The sequence below is a fragment of the Capricornis sumatraensis genome, chromosome 15 (assembly GCF_032405125.1).
Source record: "Capricornis sumatraensis isolate serow.1 chromosome 15, serow.2, whole genome shotgun sequence".
Classification (NCBI taxonomy): Eukaryota; Metazoa; Chordata; class Mammalia; order Artiodactyla; family Bovidae; genus Capricornis; species Capricornis sumatraensis.
Genome location: NC_091083.1, coordinates 14,343,294 through 14,362,765, shown reverse-complemented (window position 1 = coordinate 14,362,765; position 19,472 = coordinate 14,343,294). Strand labels below are relative to the sequence as shown.

At 38.6% G+C, this 19,472-nt stretch overlaps 1 protein-coding gene across 1 annotated transcript in view; it reads right to left on the bottom strand.

Annotated features, from left to right (window-relative positions):
- Positions 1-19,472, bottom strand: part of LOC138091625 (ankyrin repeat domain-containing protein 26-like) — a 78,696-nt gene that overhangs the window by 43,189 nt on the left and 16,035 nt on the right. Inside the window, 5 exon segments of the mRNA XM_068987538.1 lie at positions 978-1,065; positions 2,361-2,422; positions 2,718-2,847; positions 18,077-18,273; positions 18,366-18,426. Of these exon segments, the coding sequence (XP_068843639.1) occupies positions 978-1,065; positions 2,361-2,422; positions 2,718-2,847; positions 18,077-18,273; positions 18,366-18,426 (538 nt within the window).

Genomic DNA, 19,472 nt, shown 5'->3' with positions numbered 1-19,472 from the left:
CAGGCGACTAATTAAAATTTGAGAAACTATTTGGTCTATACGGAGTCTGCTTCTACATTACTTCAACTTAATTTATTCTCCTGAAATCTTAGCCTCAACTTCCTCACTCTAACACTTTCCCCCCAAACTGAAACTGCATTAGAAGTTGGACACTTTCCAGTGGACTCTCTATCAGGCTGTAGGTTCCTTATCTCCCTAGTGTGTCCCCCACTCTCTCCTTCTTTCCCGCTCTCTTGTTTTGTCCCATGTGACACCATCCTGGAAAGCAGCAACACTTCGTATGACACCAATTTGCATACATTTACAGCTGAGCACCTATGCCCACGCTCCCCCAGAGGATGAGACACCGCTCTGCACGCCCAGGGACCGCAGTTCTGAATGTCTTCCTAACAACGAGTAAACAGGAGGGAGAGAGAACTTTGTTCTTCTCTGACAAGTTTTGGTGCTGGAAGCTCACTTCAAATGCATCACCCAGGTCAAACACTCTCCCTTCATCTAGAGACCTTCATTACTTATTGCCCCCTCCCCCACAGACCTGTGCTTCCTGTCTTCATTTCCTCCCTGCACCCTCTGCCTCTCATCCTTCATCCCTCTTGCCTCTTATTTCTCAACCTTCCTTTGGTTGTAGAGTGTCTTGAAACAGAACTAATTATTTTTTCTTTTGTCCACGTGTCACGTGGAATCTTAGTTCCCTGACCAGGGATCAAACCTCCACCCCTGCACTGGACAGTCTTAACATTTGGACCTCCAAGAAGTCCAGGAACTAATCATTTAGCTCCTTAAACTGGACTCTCAATTTAATCTGTGGCTGACACCTGATAAGATGCACAATTTCCCTCCTCTTCTTGTCTTTTTCCTCATTACGCATCTGACAGGTGTTTTTGTTTGTTTGTTTGTTTGTTTTTTTGCCTGTTAGAATATTCCCACTTTAAATCAATGTTCTGTCAAATAGCTTTTCTATAAAATACAGTTCTCACCTTGTACTTGTCCATTTAATGTATTTTTTCCTCTTTGATCTCCAAATAAATGATCCACAAACTTCGGTGGAATGCTCTCAGAGATACTCTGTTAAAATCAATATTGAGTTCCATGAGGATTTCCTAATATCTTTTTAAGAAAATACCCCACTTTTAAAAACTGCCTACATTTAACCCGGTTAAGACAGGTTTTGCCAAGATCTCACAGCTGCCAAATGACAGAACCTGCATTGTAACTTCATATACTGCTGGATCACCAGGCAGTGGCTGCCAGCAATGAAGACATTAGGCCCTTCCTATCTCCTTCCATAGCTGCCACCTTCAAACAGGGCATCGTTACTTTATGTTACCTCAAGTACGGCTGCCATAAAGGTAGTCTGCCCTGCTACTTAAGTTTAGTTGTTCAGTCGTGTCTGACTCTTTGCAACCCCATGGACTGTAGCCTGCCTAGCTCCTCCATCCATGGGATTTTCCAGGCAAGAGTACTGGAGTGGGTTGCCATTTCCTTCTCTAGGGGATTTTCCTGACCCAGGGATTGAACCTTGGTCTACAATGTCGGCAGATACTTTACCTTCTGAGCCACCAGGGAAGTCCCCAGCTACTTAAACAATCCAAAATGGTTTGTACTTACTAAAACATTGCTAAAGCAAACTGCTATTATTATAACCCCACATAGTTATTATTACTCCCCATGCTTTTGCTTCTCTTAAATTTTTCTTCCAGATTAACCTGACAATCCAAACACAGTAACACTTTCAAGTTTCAAGCACTATCTTTCAAGGTCCAAGTAATAAAAAACCACAATTCAACCTGTTTCTCTCTGACCCTCTCTAGCAGTTTTACACATGCATATGTACCAAAAAAACACACATTTGGTTGGGAGATTGGGACTAACACATACACACTGCACACTATTGTGTATGAAACAGATAACTAGTGAGGACCAACTGTATAGCACAGGGAAGGCTACTCAATATTCTGCAACGGCCTATATGGGAAAAGAATCTAAAAAAGAGGTGATACACACACACGCACACACACACACAACACACACAAAACAAAGAAACATTTGGCCATGGGCTGACCTGAAATATAAGGTTTCAATTTTCAGATAAATGTAGCTTCAGAACTCAAAGGGATTCCTTATGATCTCTAACCCTTGGTTTTTGTACTACACTGACTTCACTAGGTGAATCTTGTAAATGAACAAAAGTGTACTAGGTGGTAGTATTTAGCACAGAGTTATTTTATTCAATATAGGTTAAAAGCAAGAAAAAAGTTTTGATGGGGAAATGCAAGGGTGGGAGAGTCACAGCATCTCCCGCTTTCATGTACTTACATTACTCAGGGCTTACATTTCAAAATAATAACAGAAGACAGTACCTCAGAATCCCAGGGTGATTCTATATCTTTCTCTTCTCTCAGTTCTAGGGCTGACATCATGCCTGTAAAATGCAGTCACAGATACATTAATGAGAACATTCACTACTATGAATTTTAAAGACGTATGTAAGTCTACCTCTATCCACAAATATTTCAATAAAATAAAGTGGTGGAAAAGAATTTCAGAGGGTTGAAGCATTTTCAGGAAGAAAAAGTTGGTAGTAGGTGGGTTCTGAAGAAAGAGTGAAAGAAGTGTACTTAAAATGAAATGGATATTGAATTTGGATCTATACCATTTACATGTTTTTATATTTGCTTTTAAGTATAGACAAAATTTACAGGCATTCACTAACTTACCACTTCTATCATTTTCACGTGCTCTATCAACAGAAGTCAAATGGTCATGATTTGCTTGCCCTTCAGGAGCCCTTTCAATGATATCAGCATCACTTTCTTTTTCAACAAGTTCTGGCTTTGTGGCTCCTTCCTATAAAAACAAGACAAAATAAAACCAAAACCCAACTTCAGAAAACATATTCATTCATTGGTCCTTCACCCCGTCAGCGAGACAACAAACAATCACTGTGTCCAGCACATCCTCTAGGGTGTCCTGGGAGAAGTTAGAACTGTAAAGAGAAGAGTGACTCTGCTCTGCGTCTAGGCAAGGCAGAGACACACGGAAACAAACAAGAGCAGAAGAGTATCCTTCGACATCTCTGCAGCTGAAGTGGACAGAGCACAGGATGTGCACAAAGGAGAGAGGAGGCAGGTGTACCTGCGAAGCTCAAGGAACGCTGTGACAAAGGGCTGCGTCTCAGAAGACAGAGTGCAGAGCTGGGGTGTGATGGGGATTCTAGGAAGGATGGCACGAACCAACAGATGAGGTGTGAAACAATGTTCACAGTCATGTGGAAAACGAGATCACAGTTACTGGGAACTGTATAGAGAGACAAAACTGGAGGACCAGGTTCAAACAGGGAAAAGCAAGTGTCATCTTCTTCCTTCAAGTGACAGGGATCTACTAAACACGTAAAGGCATTACATCATCACAAATTTATTTTATTTGGTGCCATGCTTTTATTCAAATGAAAGGGAAAAGACTACACTGCACTAGGAAGTAGAAAGTTCAGTTTAGTTCAGTCACTCAGTTGTGTCCGACTCTTTGCGGCCCCATGGACTGCAGCACGCCAGGCCTCCCTGTCCATTGCCAACTCCCAAAGTTTACTCAAACTCATGTCCATTGAGTCGGTGATGCCATCTAACCATCTCATCCTCTGTCATCCCCTTCTTCTCCTGCCTTCAATCTTTCCTAGCATCAGGGTCTTTTCTAATGAGTCAGTTCTTCACATTAGGTGGCCAAAGTTTCAGTTTCAGCATCAGTCCTTCCAGTTAATATTCAGGACTGATTTCCTTTAGGATGGACTGGTTGGATCTCCTTGCAGTCCAAGGGCCTCTTAAGAGTCTTCTCCAACACCACAGTTTAAAAGCATCAATTCTTTGGCACTCAGCTGTCTTTATAGTCCAACTCTCACATCCGTACATGACTACTGGAAAAATCACAGCTTTGACCAGACGGACTTTTGTTGGCAAAGTAATGTTTCTTGTTTTTAATATGTTATCTAGATTGGTCATAACTTTTCTTCCAAGGAGCAAGTGTCTTTTAATTTCATGGCTGCAGTCACCATCTGCAGTGATTTTGGAACCCAAGAAAATATAGTCTGTCATTGTTTCCACTGTTTCCCCATCTATTTGCCATGAAGTGATGGGACTGGATGCCATAATCTCAGTTTTCTGAATGTTGAGTTTTAAGCCAACTTTTTCACTCTCCTCTTTCACCTTCATCAAGAGGCTCTTTAGTTCTTTGCTTTCTGCCATAAGGGTGGTGTCATTTGCATATCTGAGGTTATTGGTATTTCTCCCAGCAATCTTGATTCTAGCTTGTGCTTCATCCAGCCCAGAGTTTCTCATGATGTACTCTGCATATAACTTAAATAAGCAGGGTGACAATATATAGCCTTGATGTACTCCTTTCCCTATTTGGATATTTGGCCTTGGAGTACAGAATGCAGGGCAAAGGCTAATAGAGTTTTGCCAAGTGATCGCACTGGTCATAGCAAACACCCTCTTCCAGCAACACAAGAGAAGACTCTACACATGGACATCACCAGATGGTCAATACCAAAATCAGGTTGATTATATTCTTTGCAGCCAAAGATGGAGAAGTTCTATACAGTCAGCAAAAACAAGACTGGGAGCTGACTGTGGCACAGACCATGAATTCATAGCCAAATTCAGACTTAGATTGAAGGAAATAGCAAATAAGACGGTATTTTACAGGAGAGCATTAAAAAAAAACCCTATAAGCAATGCTCCAGAGTGGACAGTAAGCACAGTAGATACTGTACATCACCCAAAGTGTCCATTAAACTGTAATTAAAAAGCTAATTTGGCTTTTAAAATAGCCAAATAAAAATGGTAACAGTCATTCTAAAACAAACTGCAGAGCCAGGAGGAGTGAAAAGATGGACAAGTATATTTTAGAAAGATTACTCTGGCAGCAACATAAAAAAGAACATCAGGGTAGCAAAACTAGAAAAGAATATTTCAAGACTATAGGTGAGACAGTGAGTTATGGTGATAAGATATAAAAAATGATAAGCAGGCAGAAAATACTGAGCTTCCTGAGTGACTGGAGGCGGTAATTTCAAGGAAGTTAGGAGTCCAGTATTTTTCCTGCTGTGGCATTTCAGTGATGCTGTCTACTAGGATGGGGAGGACAGATGAAGGGATAGCTTACAAAGAGTCAGGGATGAGGGAAGCGTCAGGGACAACGCCTTCAGTTTGCGGTGTAATAAATTATTTTGAGGCATGCAAGGGACTCAGAAGAAAGGATTTGGGTAAATACATTTGAATTAGAAATAGATAAACATTCAGGAAAAACATACTATAAAGATAATTATTTGTAAAAGATACTAACCTGGTATAATTAATGCAAACCTAGGCATAATTCTGAACTTTTGAAAATAAAACAATACCAGGGGAAGAAAACTATGAGATTAAAATTGTCAATTATATATTTCAACATGTTTCAAGGATATAAAAATATACTTTTATAAATATATGAATATACTCATTTCTCTCATATTACCATAATAAGCATTTTGTTTAATGAAAAGGTTTAATTGTAAAGCACCAATTCAAGATGCTACAAGAAGACTCTGTTTTAAAATTGATCTTAAAAGACAAGTTTTAATTTGTAGAGGAGAAATGCTTATGTGAGGATGGAAGTATGAGGCATTTTAAAGTACTACTATGACATAAGAAAGAAACAGAAAACCCCATTTGAAAAGATCTCATTCAAAATTGATGGTGAAATCAAAAGCTTTACAGACAAAGCAAAAGTTGAAGAGAATTTAGCACCGCCAAACCAGCCTTACAACAAATACTAAAGGGATTTACAGCCAGTAAACACAAGAGGAAGGAAAGACCTACAAAAACAAACCCAAAACAATTAAGAAAATGTCAACAGGAACATATCTATTGATTATTACTTTAAAGTAAATGGATTCAATTCACCAACCAAAAGATACAGGATAACTGAATGAATACAAAAACAAGAGCCAAATATATACTGCCCACAAGACACCGCTTCAGACCTAGACACACATACAGACTGAAAGTAAATGGATGGAAAAAGATATTTCATTTGAATGGTAACCAAAAGAAAGCCAGTATGGCAATCCTTATTTCACACAAAATAGACTTTAAAATAAAGAATATTATAAGAGACAAAGAAGGACACTACATAATGATCAAAGGATCAATCCAAGAAGAAGACATAACAATTGGAAATATTTATGCCCCCAACATGGAAGCACCTCAATACACAAGGCAAACACTAACAGGCATAAGAGGGGAATTCAACAGCAACACAGTCATAGTGGGGCACTTTAACACCCCACTTACACCAATGGACAGATCATCAAAACAGAGAATCAATAAGGAAACACAAAACTTCAGTGAAACATTAGACCCAATGGATCTAATTGATATCTTCAGGACTTTCTATCCAAATGCAGAAGAATACACTTTGTTCACAACTGCACATGGAACATTCTCCAGGATAGACCACATCTTGGGCCACAAATCAAGCCTCAGTAAATTTAAAAAATTGAAAATATATCATGTATCTCCTCTGACCACAACACTATGAGACTAGATATCAACTACAGGAGAAAAATGTGAAAAAACACAAACTCATGGAGATTAAACAAGTCATTACTAAATAACGAAATGGTTATTGAAGAAATAAGAAGGGAAATCAAAAGATTCCTAGAAACAAATGACAACAAAAACACAACCACCCAAAACCTATGGGATTCAGTAAAAGAGAGAAGTTCTTCACTTCTAAGAGAGAAGTTGATAGCAGCAAAATCCCACCTCCAGGACAAGAAAAGCATCGAACAGGCAACACCCTACATTTAAAGCAGCTGGAAAAAGAACCAAAACCTCTCAAAGTCAGCAGAAGGAAAGCAATCATACAGATCAGAGCAGAAATAAATGAAAAAGAAAATGAAGGAAACAATAGCAAAGATTAATCAGACTGAACACTGGTTCTTTGAGAAGATAAGCAAAATGGACAAACCACTAGCCGGACTCATCAAGAACAGAAGGGAGAAAAATCAAATTGACAAGATTAGAAATGAAAAAGGAGAGGTTACAACAGACAACACAGAGATGAAAAGGATCATGAGAGAATGTTATGAGCAACAATATGCTAATAAAAGGGACAACTGAGAGGAAATGGACAGATTCTTAGAAAAGTTCAACCTCCCAAAACTGAATCAGGGAGAAATAAAAATTACAAACAAGCCAGTTACAAACACTGAAATTGAAAGTGTTATCCAAAATCTCCCAAAAACAAAAGCCCAGGGCCAGATGGCTTCACAGGGGAATTTTATCAAACGTTTAGAGAAGAGCTAATGCCTATTTTTCTGAAGCTCTTCCAAAAAATTGCAGAGGAAGGAACACTTCTGAACTCATTTTATGAGGCCAAAATCACCTCGATACCAAAACCAGGCAGAGACAACACAAAAAAGAAAATTACAGGCCAATATCACTGACAAACACAGATGTAAAAATCCTCAACAAAATTCTAGCAAACAATTCAACAACACATTCAATAGCTCATATACCATGATCAATTTGGGTTTATGCCAGGGATGCAAGGATTCTTCAATATACACAAACCAATTTCAATGTGATGCACCATCTTAACAAATTGAAAAATAAAAACCATATGATCATCTCAATAGAGGCAGAAAAAGCCTTTGACACAATTCAGCACCTGTTTATGACAAAAACACTTCAAAAAATGGACACAGGAGGAACCTTCGTCAACATAGTAAAGGCCATATAGAATAAACCCACAGCAAACATTATTCTCAATGAGGAAAAATGAAAAGCATTCCCTCTAAGATCACGAACAAGACAAAGTTGTCCATTCTCACCACAATTATTCAGCATGGTTTTGGAAGTCCTAGCTATGGCAATCAGAGAAGAAAAAGAAATAAAAAGAATCCAGATCTGGAAAGAAGAAGTAAAACTCTCACTTTTGCAAATGACATGATACTACACATAGAAAACCCAAAAGAAACTGTCTGTTCTCTAGTAAAAGAAACTTTCTAGAGCTAAATAATGAATTTAGCAAAGTTGTATGATATAAGATCAATACACAGAAATCACTTGAATTCCTATATACTAACAATGAAAAATCAGAAAGTGAAATTAAGGAGCCAATCCCATTCACCACTGCAACAAAAAGAATAAAGTATCTAGTAATAAACCTACCTAAGGAGACAAAAGATGGAAAATTCTAAGACACCAAGAAAAGAAAAGAAAGACGACATAAACAGGTGGAGAGATATTCCATATTCCTGGGTAGGAAGAATGAATAGTGTGAAAATGACTATATTACCAAATGCAATCTACAGATTCAGTGTGATCACTTTCAAATTACGAATGGCATTTTTCATAGAACTAGAACAATATATACAATGGACTATTACTCAGCCATAAAGAGAAACACATTTGAGTCAGTTCTAACGAGGTTGACAAACCTAGAGCCTATTCTCTGGAGTGAAGCAAGTCAGAAAGAGAAGTATAAATATCATATACTATTCGCATATACATGGAATCTACAAAGATTCTGAATCTACAATGGTACTGATGAATTTATTTGCAGGGCAGGAAGGGAGAAACAGATATTGAGAACAGACTTACAGACATGGGGGGAGGGGAAGAGGGGAGAGGGTGAGATGGATGGAAAGAGTAACATGGAAACTTACAATTCCATATGTAAAATAGATAGCCAATGGGAATTTGTTGTATGACTCAGGGAACTCAGAAAGGGACTCTGTGACAATCTAGAAGGTCGGGATGGGGAGGGAGATGGGAGGAGGGTTTGGGAGGGAGGGGACATGGGTATACCTATGGCTGATTCTTGATGTTTGACAGAAGACAACAAAATTCTGTAACGCGATTATCCTTCAATTGAAAAATAGTTCAGTTCAGTTCAGTTCAGTTCAGTCACTCAGTCGTGTCCGACTCTTTGCGACCCCGTGAATCGCAGCACGCCTGGCCTCCCTGTCCATCACCATCTCCCAGAGTTCACTCAGACTCACGTCCATCGAGTCCGTGATGCCATCCAGCCATCTCATCCTGGGTCATCCCCTTCTCCTCCTGCCCCCAATCTCTCCCAGCATCAGAGTCTTTTCCAATGAGTCAACTCTTGGGAGGGAGGGGACATGGGTGTACCTATGGGCTGATTCTTGATGTTTGACAGAAAACAACAAAATTCTGTAAAGCAATTATCCTTCAATTGAAAAATAAGTACATTTTCTAAAAACCCCATTTGAAAATTTCATCGTTTTCTTCTTTTTCCCCTGTAAACAGCACACTAATGGCTCTAATTTTCTATCTATGCCCTCTTCAATGGCAGATAAAGACTGAAGGAACTGTCTAGATATTAAAAACGTAGTAAAACTATGATTATCCAAGTTGGAAATTTAAAAGTTTTCAAATACATCTATGATTTTCAAGCAAGATTCAATATTCACATCAGGAAAGAACAAATGAGCTGAAAAAATCAAGTAACCACAATGACTGAGTTTTAGATACAGAAGAATTTGCATTTTAGTTTAAAATGTATAACAAAGAACTGACATGCTAATTTAACACCTATAAATACTAAAGCTAATAAATCTTCTTAAATATAAAACTTAACTTAAAAATAACTTCTTAACTTAAAAAAATACTTCTTAAAAATAAACTTCTTAAAATTTTATTCTTTAATAAAATTCTTAAAATGGAATATACATATTACTAGAGATATTTTAAAAAGTAAAAAATACTCCTTCTGAGATTATTTTATAAACTCTGTTGTTAATTCTTCTTTCCTTATGATTTTATAACAAGTAGTCTACATAAGAAAAAAATCATGAATTGTGATTTCATTCATTTAATGTGTGTAATTGCCCATTACTTGCAGATGTTAGGAAAAGATAAATCAGAATCTCTCCAGGGAGGCGGCGGGCAGAGTTCTACATTTTTTTCTTTAAGACTGTTGCAGCTTAAAATTTTTTCATGTCATGAAGAGAGCTTAGGAATCTCATTTATATAACTATAAATTATAATTTTAGTAAAAGACAAGATAAAATGCTTATTTATTTCCTCTTTATTTTCAAAAAGATCCAAAACCTCCAGCAAGATTATACCAAACAGTAAGATAAATTAGTTAAGTACATTAAGTATGTATCAAACAGTAAGTTAGTAACCACAAGAAACAGAAAGGCCAAAAATTCTTAATTCATAATATATCGAGTTGACTCATTGGAAAAGACTCTGATGCTGGGAGGGATTGGGGGCAGGAGGAGAAGGGGACGACAGAGGATGAGATGGCTGGATGGCCATCTTGATGGCCATCTGACTCGATGGACGTGAGTCTGAGTGAACTCTGGGAGTTGGTGATGGACAGAGAGGCCTGGCGTGCTGCGATTCATGGGGTCGCAAAGAGTCAGACATGACTGAGCGACTGAACTGAACTGAACTGAACTGAAGGCCTAAAACAGAGCTCATCTAGAATTGCCTATGAATGAAAGTTTTGCTAGATTAAATAGAAGACATCACTTGATTAATTTCAAAGTGAGAATTTTTTTAAAAAGAGAAATCACTTCAAATTGAAATGAACTTCCAGAGGGAACTATATTCAATATAGATATATACATATACAAGTGTAACAAGGCACGTTGCTATACACCTGAAACTAACACAGTATTGTAAATGACTACACTTCAATTAAAGAAAAAGACAAAAACAACCACCAACCTCAAAAACAACCACCAAAAAAGCTAAGTATCAAATTTTCTTTCAGTTCTTCATAAAAATCAGCTATATGTCATTCAGAAGAGTATAAGTATTGAGTTTTCACAACCTCACTTTCTCCTAAGTTGAATTTGAAATAATTTATCTCATATTTATAATATAGAGTACCTCATCTGACTTACCCCCACTATTTCTGTTGTGTTTGTAAAATAATCTGTTTCATCTTGACCTTCATTCCGTCCCATATTCATCTTAAAAAAATTTTTTTTTATTTTAATTGGAGGCTAATTACAATATTGTATTGGTTTTACCATACATCAACATGAAGCCACCACGGGTGTACACGTGTTTCCCATCCTGAACCCCCCTCCCACCTCCCTCCCCATACCATCCTTCTGGGTCATCACAATGCACCAGCCCCGAGCATCCTGTATCATGCATCGAACCTGGACTGACAATTCATTTCACATATGATATTATATATGTTTCAATGCCATTCTCCCAAATCATCCCACCCTTGCCCCTTCCCACAGTGTCCAAAAGACTGTTCTATACATCTGTGTCTCTTTTGCTGTCTTGCATACAGGGTTATCGTTACCATCTTTCTAAATTCCATATATATGTGTCAGTATACCGTATTGGTGTTTTTCTTTCTGGCTTACTTCACTCTGTACAATAGGCTCCAGTTCTATCCACCACGTTAGAACTGATTTAAATGTATTCTTTTTAATGGCTGAGTAATACTCCATTGTGTATATGTACCACAGCTTTCTTATACATTCATCTGCTGATGGACATCTAGGTTGCTTCCAAGTCCTGGCTATTATAAACAGTGCTGTGATGAACATTGGGGTACACGTGTCTCTTTCAATTCTGGTTTCCTCAGTGTGTATGCCCAGCAGTGGGATTGCTGGGTCGTGTGGCAGTTCTATTTCCAGTTTTTTAAGGAATCTCCACACTGTTCTCCACAGTGGCTGTACTAGTTTGCATTCCCACCAACAGTATAAAAGGGTTCCCTTTTCTCCACACCCTCTCCAGCATTTATTGCTTGTAGACTTTGGGTAGCAGCCATTCTGACTGGTGTGAAATGGTACCTCATTGTGGTTTATTTGCATTTCTCTGATAATGAGTGATGTTGAGCATCTTTTCATGTTTGTTAGCCATCCATATGTCTTCTTTGGAGAAATGTCTGTTTAGATCTTTGGCCCATTTTTTGATTGGGTCATTTATTTTTCTGGAATTGAGCTGCAGGAGTTGCTTGTATATTTTTGAGATTAATTCTTTGTCAGTTGCTTCATTTGCTATTGTTTTCTCCCATTCAGAAGGCAGTCTTTTCACCTTACTTATAGTTTCCTTTGTTGTGCAGAAGCTTTTAATTTTAATTAGGTCCCATTTGTTTATTTTTGCTTTTATTTCCAATATTCTGGAAGGTGGGTCATAGAGGATCCTGCTGTGATTTATGTTGGAGAGTGTTTTGCCTATATTCTCCTCTAGGAGTTTTATAGTTTCTGGTCTTATGTTTAGATCTTTAATTCATTTTGAGTTTATTTCTGTGTATGGTGTTAGAAAGTGTTCTAGTTTCATTCTTTTACAAGTGATTGACCACTTTCAATTTGTTAATGTGGTGTATTACACTGATTGATTTGAGGATATTGAAGAATCCTTGCATCCCTGGGATAAAGCCCATTTGGTCATGATGTATGATCTTTTTAATGTGCTGTTGGATTCTGATTGCTAGAATTTTGTTGAGGATTTTTGCATCTATGTTCATTAGTGATATTGGCCTGTAGTTTTCTTTTTTTGTGGCATGTTTATCAGGTTTTGGTATTAGGGTGATGGTGGCCTCATAGAATGAGTCTGGAAGTTTACCTTCCTCTGCAATTTTCTGGAAGAGTTTGAGTAGGATAGGTGTTAGCTCATCTCTAAGTTTTTGGTAGAATTCAGCTGTGAAGCCGTCTGAACCTGGGCTTTTGTTTGCTGGAAGATTTCTGATTACAGTTTCAATTTCTGTGCTTGTGATGGGTCTGTTAAGATTTTCTATTTCTTCCTGGTTCAGTTTTGGAAAGTTGTACTTTTCTAAGAATTTGTCCACTTCTTCCATGTAGTCCATTTTATTGGCATATAATCGCTGATAGTAGTCTCTTATGATCCTTTGTATTTCTGTGTTGTCTGTTGTGATCTCTCCATTTTCATTTCTAATTTTATTGATTTGATTTTTCTCCCTGTGTTTCTTGATGAGTCTGGCTAGTGGTTTGTCAGTTTTATTTATCCTTTCAAAGAACCAGCTTTTGGCTTTGTTGATTTTTGCTATGGTCGCTTTTGTTTCTTTTACATTTATTTCTGCCCTAATTTTTAAGATTCCTTTCCTTCTACTAACCCTGAGGTTTTTCATTTCTTCCTTTTCTAGTTGCTTGAGGTGTAGAGTTAGGTTATTTATTTGACTTTTTTCTTGTTTCTTGAGGTATGCCTGTATTGCTATGAACTTTCCCCTTAGCACTGTTTTTACAGTGTCCCATAGGTTTTGGGTTGTTGTGTTTTCATTTTCATTCATTTCTATGCATATCTTGATTTCTTCTGTGATTTGTTGGTAATTCAGAAGCGTGTTGTTCAGCCTCTGTATGTTGGAATTTTTAATAGGTTTTCTCCTGTAATTGAGATCTAATCTTACTGCATTGCAGTCAGAAAAGATGCTTGGAATGATTTCAATATTTTTGAATTGCCAAGGCTAGACTTATGGCTCAGGATGTGATCTATCCTGGAGAAGGTTCCACGTGTGCTTGGGAAAAGGTGAAATTCCTTGTTTGGGGGTGAAATGTCCTATAGATATCAATTAGGTCTAACTGGTCTATTGTATCATTTAAAATTTGTGTTTCCTTGTTAATTTTCCATTTAGTTGATCTGTCCATAGGTGTGAGTGGGGTATTAAAGTTTCCCACTATTGTGTTATTGTTGATTTCCCCCTTCATACTTGTTAGCATTTGTCTTACATATTGCGGTGCTCCTATGTTGGGTGCATATATACTTATAATTGTTATATCTTCTTCTTGGATTGATCCTTTGATCATTATGTAGTGTCCTTCTTTGTCTCTTTTCTCAGCCTTTGTTTTAAAGTCTATTTTATCTGATATGAGTATTGCTACTCCTGCTTTCTTTTGGTCTCTTTTGGAAAAATATCTTTTTCCAGCCCTTCACTTTCAGTCTGTATGTGTCCCTTGTTTTGAGGTGGTCTCTTGTAGACAACATATATAGGGATCTTGTTTTTGTATCCATTCAGCCAGTCTTTGTCTTTTGGTTGGGGCATTCAACCGATTTACATTTAAGGTAATTATTGATAGGTTTGATCCCGTTGCCATTTACTTTATTGTTTTGGGTTCGAGTTTATACTCCCTTTTTGTGTTTCCTGTCTAGAGAATATCCTTTAACACTTGTTGGAGAGCTGGTTTGGTGGTGCTGAATCCTCTCAGCTTTTGCTTGTCTGTAAAGCTTTTGATTTCTCCTTTGTATCTGAATGAGATCCTTGCTGGGTATAGTAATCTGGGCTGTAGGTTATTGTCTTTCATCACTTTAAGTATGTCTTGCCATTCCCTCCTGGCCTGAAGAGTTTCTATTGAAAGATCAGCTGTTATCCTTATGGGAATCCCCTTGTGTGTTATTTGTTGTTTTTCCTTTGCTGCTTTTAATATTTGTTGTTTGTGTTAATTTGATTAATATGTGTCTTGGGGTATTTCACCTTGGGTTTATACTGTTTTGGACTCTCTGGGTTTCTTGGACTTGGGTGATTATTTCCTTCCCCATTTTAGGGATGTTTTCAACTATTATCTCTTCAAGTATTTTCTCATGGTCTTTCTTTTTGTCTTCTTCTTCTGGGACTCCTATGATTTGAATGTTGGGGCATTTAACATTGTCCCAGAAGTCTCTGAGATTGTCCTCATTTCTTTTAATTCATTTTACTTTTTTCCTCTCTGATTCGTTTATTTCTACCATTCTATCTTCTATCTCACTAATCCTATCTTCTGACTCCATTATTCTACTATTTGTTCCCTCCAGAGTGTTTTTGATATAATTTATTGCATTATTCATTATATATTGACTCTTTTTTTATTTCTTCTAGGTCTTTGTTAAACCTTTCTTGCATCTTTCAATCCTTGTCTCCAGGCTATTTATCTGTGATTCCATTTTGTTTTCAAGATTTTGGATCATTTTCACTATCATTATTCAGAATTCTTTAACAGGTAGATTCCCTATCTCTTCCTCTTTTTGGGGGGTTGGTGGGCATTTATCCTGTTCCTTTACCTGCTGAGTATTCCTCTGTCTCTTCATCTTGGTTATATTGCTGTGTTTGGGGTGGCCTTTCTGTATTCTGGCAGTTTGTGGAGTTCTCTTTATTATGGAGTTTCCTCACTGTGGGTGGGGTTGTACAGGTGGCTTGTCAAGGTTTCTTGGTTAGGGAAGCTTGTGTCAGTGTTCTAGTGTGTGGCTGGATTTCTTCTCTCTGAAGTGCAATGAAGTGTCCAGTATGAGTTATGAGATGTCAATGGGTTTAGAGTGACTTTGGGCAGCCTGTATATTGAAGCTCAGGGCTATGTTCCTGTGTTGCTAGAGAATTTGCATGATATGTCTTGCTCTGGAACTTGTTGGCCCTTGAGTGGTGCTTGGTTTCAGTGTAGGTATGGAGGCATTTGGTGAGCTCCTGTTGATTAATGTTTCCTGGAGTCAGGAGTTCTCTGGTGTCCTCAGGGTTTGAACTTAAGCCTCCTGCTTCTGGTTTTCAGTCTTATTTTTACAGTAGCCTCAAGACTTCTCCATCTAAACAGCACCATTGATAAAACATCTAGGTGAAAGATGAAAAGTTTCTCCACAGTGAGGGACATCCAGAGAGGTTCACAGACTTACATGGAGAAGAGGGAGGGGGGAGATAGAGGTGACCTTGATGAGTTGAGGTGGAATCAAAAGAGGAGAGAGCAAGGTAGCCAGTAATCACTTCCTTATGTGTGCTCCACAGTCTGGACTGCTCAGAGATGTTCACGGCATTACACAGAGAAGAGAAGAGGGAGGAAGGAGACAGAGGTGGCCAAGAGGATAAAGGGGGGAATCAAAAGGAGAGCAACAGATCCAGCCAGTAATCAGTTCCTTAAGTGTTCTCCACCATCTGGTACACACAAAGAGATTCACAGAGTTGGGTAGAGAAGAGAAGGGGGATGGAGGAGATAGAGGCAACCTGGTGGAGAAAAAGGAGAGTCCAAAGGGGGGAGAGAGCAGTCAAGCCAGTAATCTCGCTCTCAAGTAAAAGTGGGTATTGAAGACTGGGTTCTTAAAGGTACAAAATTTATAACATATACCAAAAAGCAAAGACTAAAAATCTGAGTAGAGGTTGGATTTTCAAAAATACAATATTAAAGAAAAAAAAACAAAGTCATAAAAATTATAAAATATATATACATGAAGTTTGCTTTAAAAAATAGGGTCTTCTCTTTTTTTTGTTGTTTTTTTGCAAAGTAATAGTAGGTTATAAAAATGAAAATTAAAGGAGTAATATAGGACTTAAAAATTTTAAAAATTTTTTAAAAAATTAAAGAATGATAGTAAAAATATATCTAGGACTTTCTCTGGTATTGTTGTGGGCAGTGTGGGGTCAGTTCATTTTCAGATAGTTCCTTGGTCCGGCTTATATTTCTCAAGATCTATAGGCCCCTTCCTATGTAGTCGGTACTAACGACAGGGTTTAATCTATTGCACCTGTCACTTCCAAGGCGGTTCCCTCTGTTTTAGCTTCTTCTGTTTGCTGGTCTCTTCAGTATCTGATTTCTGCCCTGACACAAGGGGGCCGGTGGTGGACACTTTTTTAGGCTCACTTGTTCAGTCGTGCTGTGGGGAGGTAGAGACACTGCAAACAAATAACACTGGCATGTGCTTGCAGTGTCTCAGCCACACTGGGCCTGCCTCCCACTCACTGCGTGTGTGCCCTCCCTGCCCACACAGCTCAGGCTCTAGGTTGCTCTGCCAGGAACCATCAGAAGCTGGCCCTGAGCTGCATGCACCTACCAGGTCTAAGCCCTTCAGGTTCAGGCACTCAGATAGTCCTCAGAGGTGCAGACTCCAGTGGGCCTGCGTTTTGTGCCCTTTCTAGGTCCAAGCAGCTCAGGTGACCAGGTGTTTGGCAAGCGTGGTCACTGTGACTTATCACCTCCCCCGTCCCTGACGCTCGGTTTTCTGGGTGTACAACCGGCGCACCTTCTCAGGTGGATGTTGACTGTCCAGAACCCCAAGAAGTCTTGGTTAGCAACAGAGCCTGCTTGCAGTTTGGTAGATAATGCCTCTCTGGGGCTGTGATTGCCCCCTTCCGGCTCTGGCTGCCCTTGCCTGCCTGTCACCGGAACGGGGGATGGGCCGGCCTGCAGCCGGCTAGCTCTGCTCAGTCCTTTGTTCTGTGAGCAGGCCTGGTGGCATCTTAGGTTAGGGCTTTTCATGTGGTAGCTATCCCACAATCTGGTTTGCTAGCCCAAGTTAGTTCCCTCAGATTGCCCTTGGGGCATTCAGGCCCGGTCCTTACTCTAAGCAATGCAGCCCACACCTCCCTGCTCAGCCCCGCTTGCTAGTGGCGGATGCAGGCGTCTGCGGTGTTTCTCCACTGGGGGAGTTACCGTTGGGCACCTAATCTGTGGATTTTAATTATTTATTTATTTTTTCTCCCAGTTATGTTGCCCTCTGTGGTTCCAAGGCTCACCACAAACTCGGCAGTGAGAGTGTTTCCTGGTGTTTGGAAACTTCTCACTTTTTTAAGACTCCCTTCCCGGGACAGAGCTCCATTCCTCCCTCTTTTGTCTCTTTTTTATCTTTTACATTTTTTCCTACCTCCTTTTGAAGACAATGGGCTGCTTTTCTGGGTGCCTGATGTCCTCTGCCAGCGTTCAGAAGTTGTTTTGTGGAATTTACTCAGCGTTCAAATGTTCCTTTGATGAATTTGTGGGGGAGAAAGTGGTATCCCTGTCCTATTCCTCCACCATCTTAGGACCACCTCCTCTGTCTCGTCTCGTATTCATCCTATCCTTCTTAAATGAATTCTTCCCCTTCATCACCCTCCCCATTTTCATATTCATCTAGCTGTTCTTCCTAATTGCTTTGTAATGTTTTTCTTTCGTAATGGCATACTTAGTATGCGAACATTTATAAATCTGAATCATGCACATATATTGCTCTTATTATCACATCATTTTGTATCGTGACTTTGAAGTCTTCCAATTCTGCGGTGGCATCCTTTTTGTCATCATAAGGATCAAGGGAATGGTGTGTAAAAAAGTACACGGGGAAAAAGAGTTAAAAACAAAACAACTTACCTTTGCAAGACCAAGGCCTGCTAGAGTCTTGAGTGGTTTTGGAAGAGGATCAGGCCTTGGGAAGGCAGGATGAGAGAAGCCCTGGACTCCAGGTGATGGTTTGGGCAAGGTTTCAACCACATCTTCAATTTTACTATCAGAATTATTGTTCTCCGAGAAGGCGGTACTCTCTTGTCTCACAATGCCACATTCTGCTTCTAATACAGTGAAAAAAAGGGAGAGTACATGAGAACCTGTGTCATTTCAAATCAGTGAATAACACCAGGAGGACAGTCTTCAAATAACTTACCTTTTCTCTTGGATTGCTGAAAAGCCTCCATTAGCTTTTGTAAGTTTAGTTTCGGGGCAGGCTGGAGAAGGAAATAAGAGCTTGATGAACAACAATTATCAACTTGAATAAAAGAATTATATCCTCCCCCATTACTATATGATCTAACACAAAGAACACAGGCTCTGGAGTCATTCAGATGTGGATTCAAATCCCAGTTCTGCCACTGACTAACCTTCTCATGGGGTAAGCATTATCACAGATGACATCAGAAGCCCCAGATGTTCCTCTCCTTACCCCAAATTGACTGCTGTACAAATACAATGACACTCACTAGATTATTTCTCTACCAAAATGTTCTAGAAAAAATATTTATCCCTGGCAGTTTAGAGTACTATTGAAAAACTAAGACATTTAAATTAATTGCTATATTTTGAAATTTGCTTGCATGATTTCTATATGCATGAATTAGCACTGGGAAGGGAAATATGAAAGTTTAGATTTTAGTAGGACCTTATTTAGATAGGTTACAAGTGTGAACAGGATAAGCTACTTCTATTCTGTTTGTTAAACAACTAAAGACGAATGATTGTTTCAATTTGGCTCCTTCAAAGAAAAAGGGGAAAAAAAGAGTAAACCTGTAGGGAAATGATCATGAATGAAAGCCACAAACACACTAAACAGAAAGCCATAATCAAACATGTTCACAATAGAGGCAGAGAGAGATGGACTGAAAGAACAGACACTGAAGAAAAGTATTCTGCAAGGAAAAATTAGGTTAACAGTAAAAAAAAAAAAAAAAAGTGGGGAAGGAAAAGAAAGCAAAGAGAGAGACATTCCTAATCAAGTACAAACTTAAGGAAAAAAGATAGTATAATAAGGTTTGTGGAAAAACACATATATTTAAAATTCATATACAATAGATCAGTAATATATCAGTATTCTTAAGGATATACCATGAACAAAGCCTCTGTTTTATGCTTTTATTAATATATAGATTACACATCTATATTGTTCTTCAAATTTTATGAAAGTATCAACATACATTGTGTATAAAACATATATTTAAGACAGAGGCTTTTGTTCATAATATATTCCTAGTATAGCGATCTGTATTACTCTAAAACT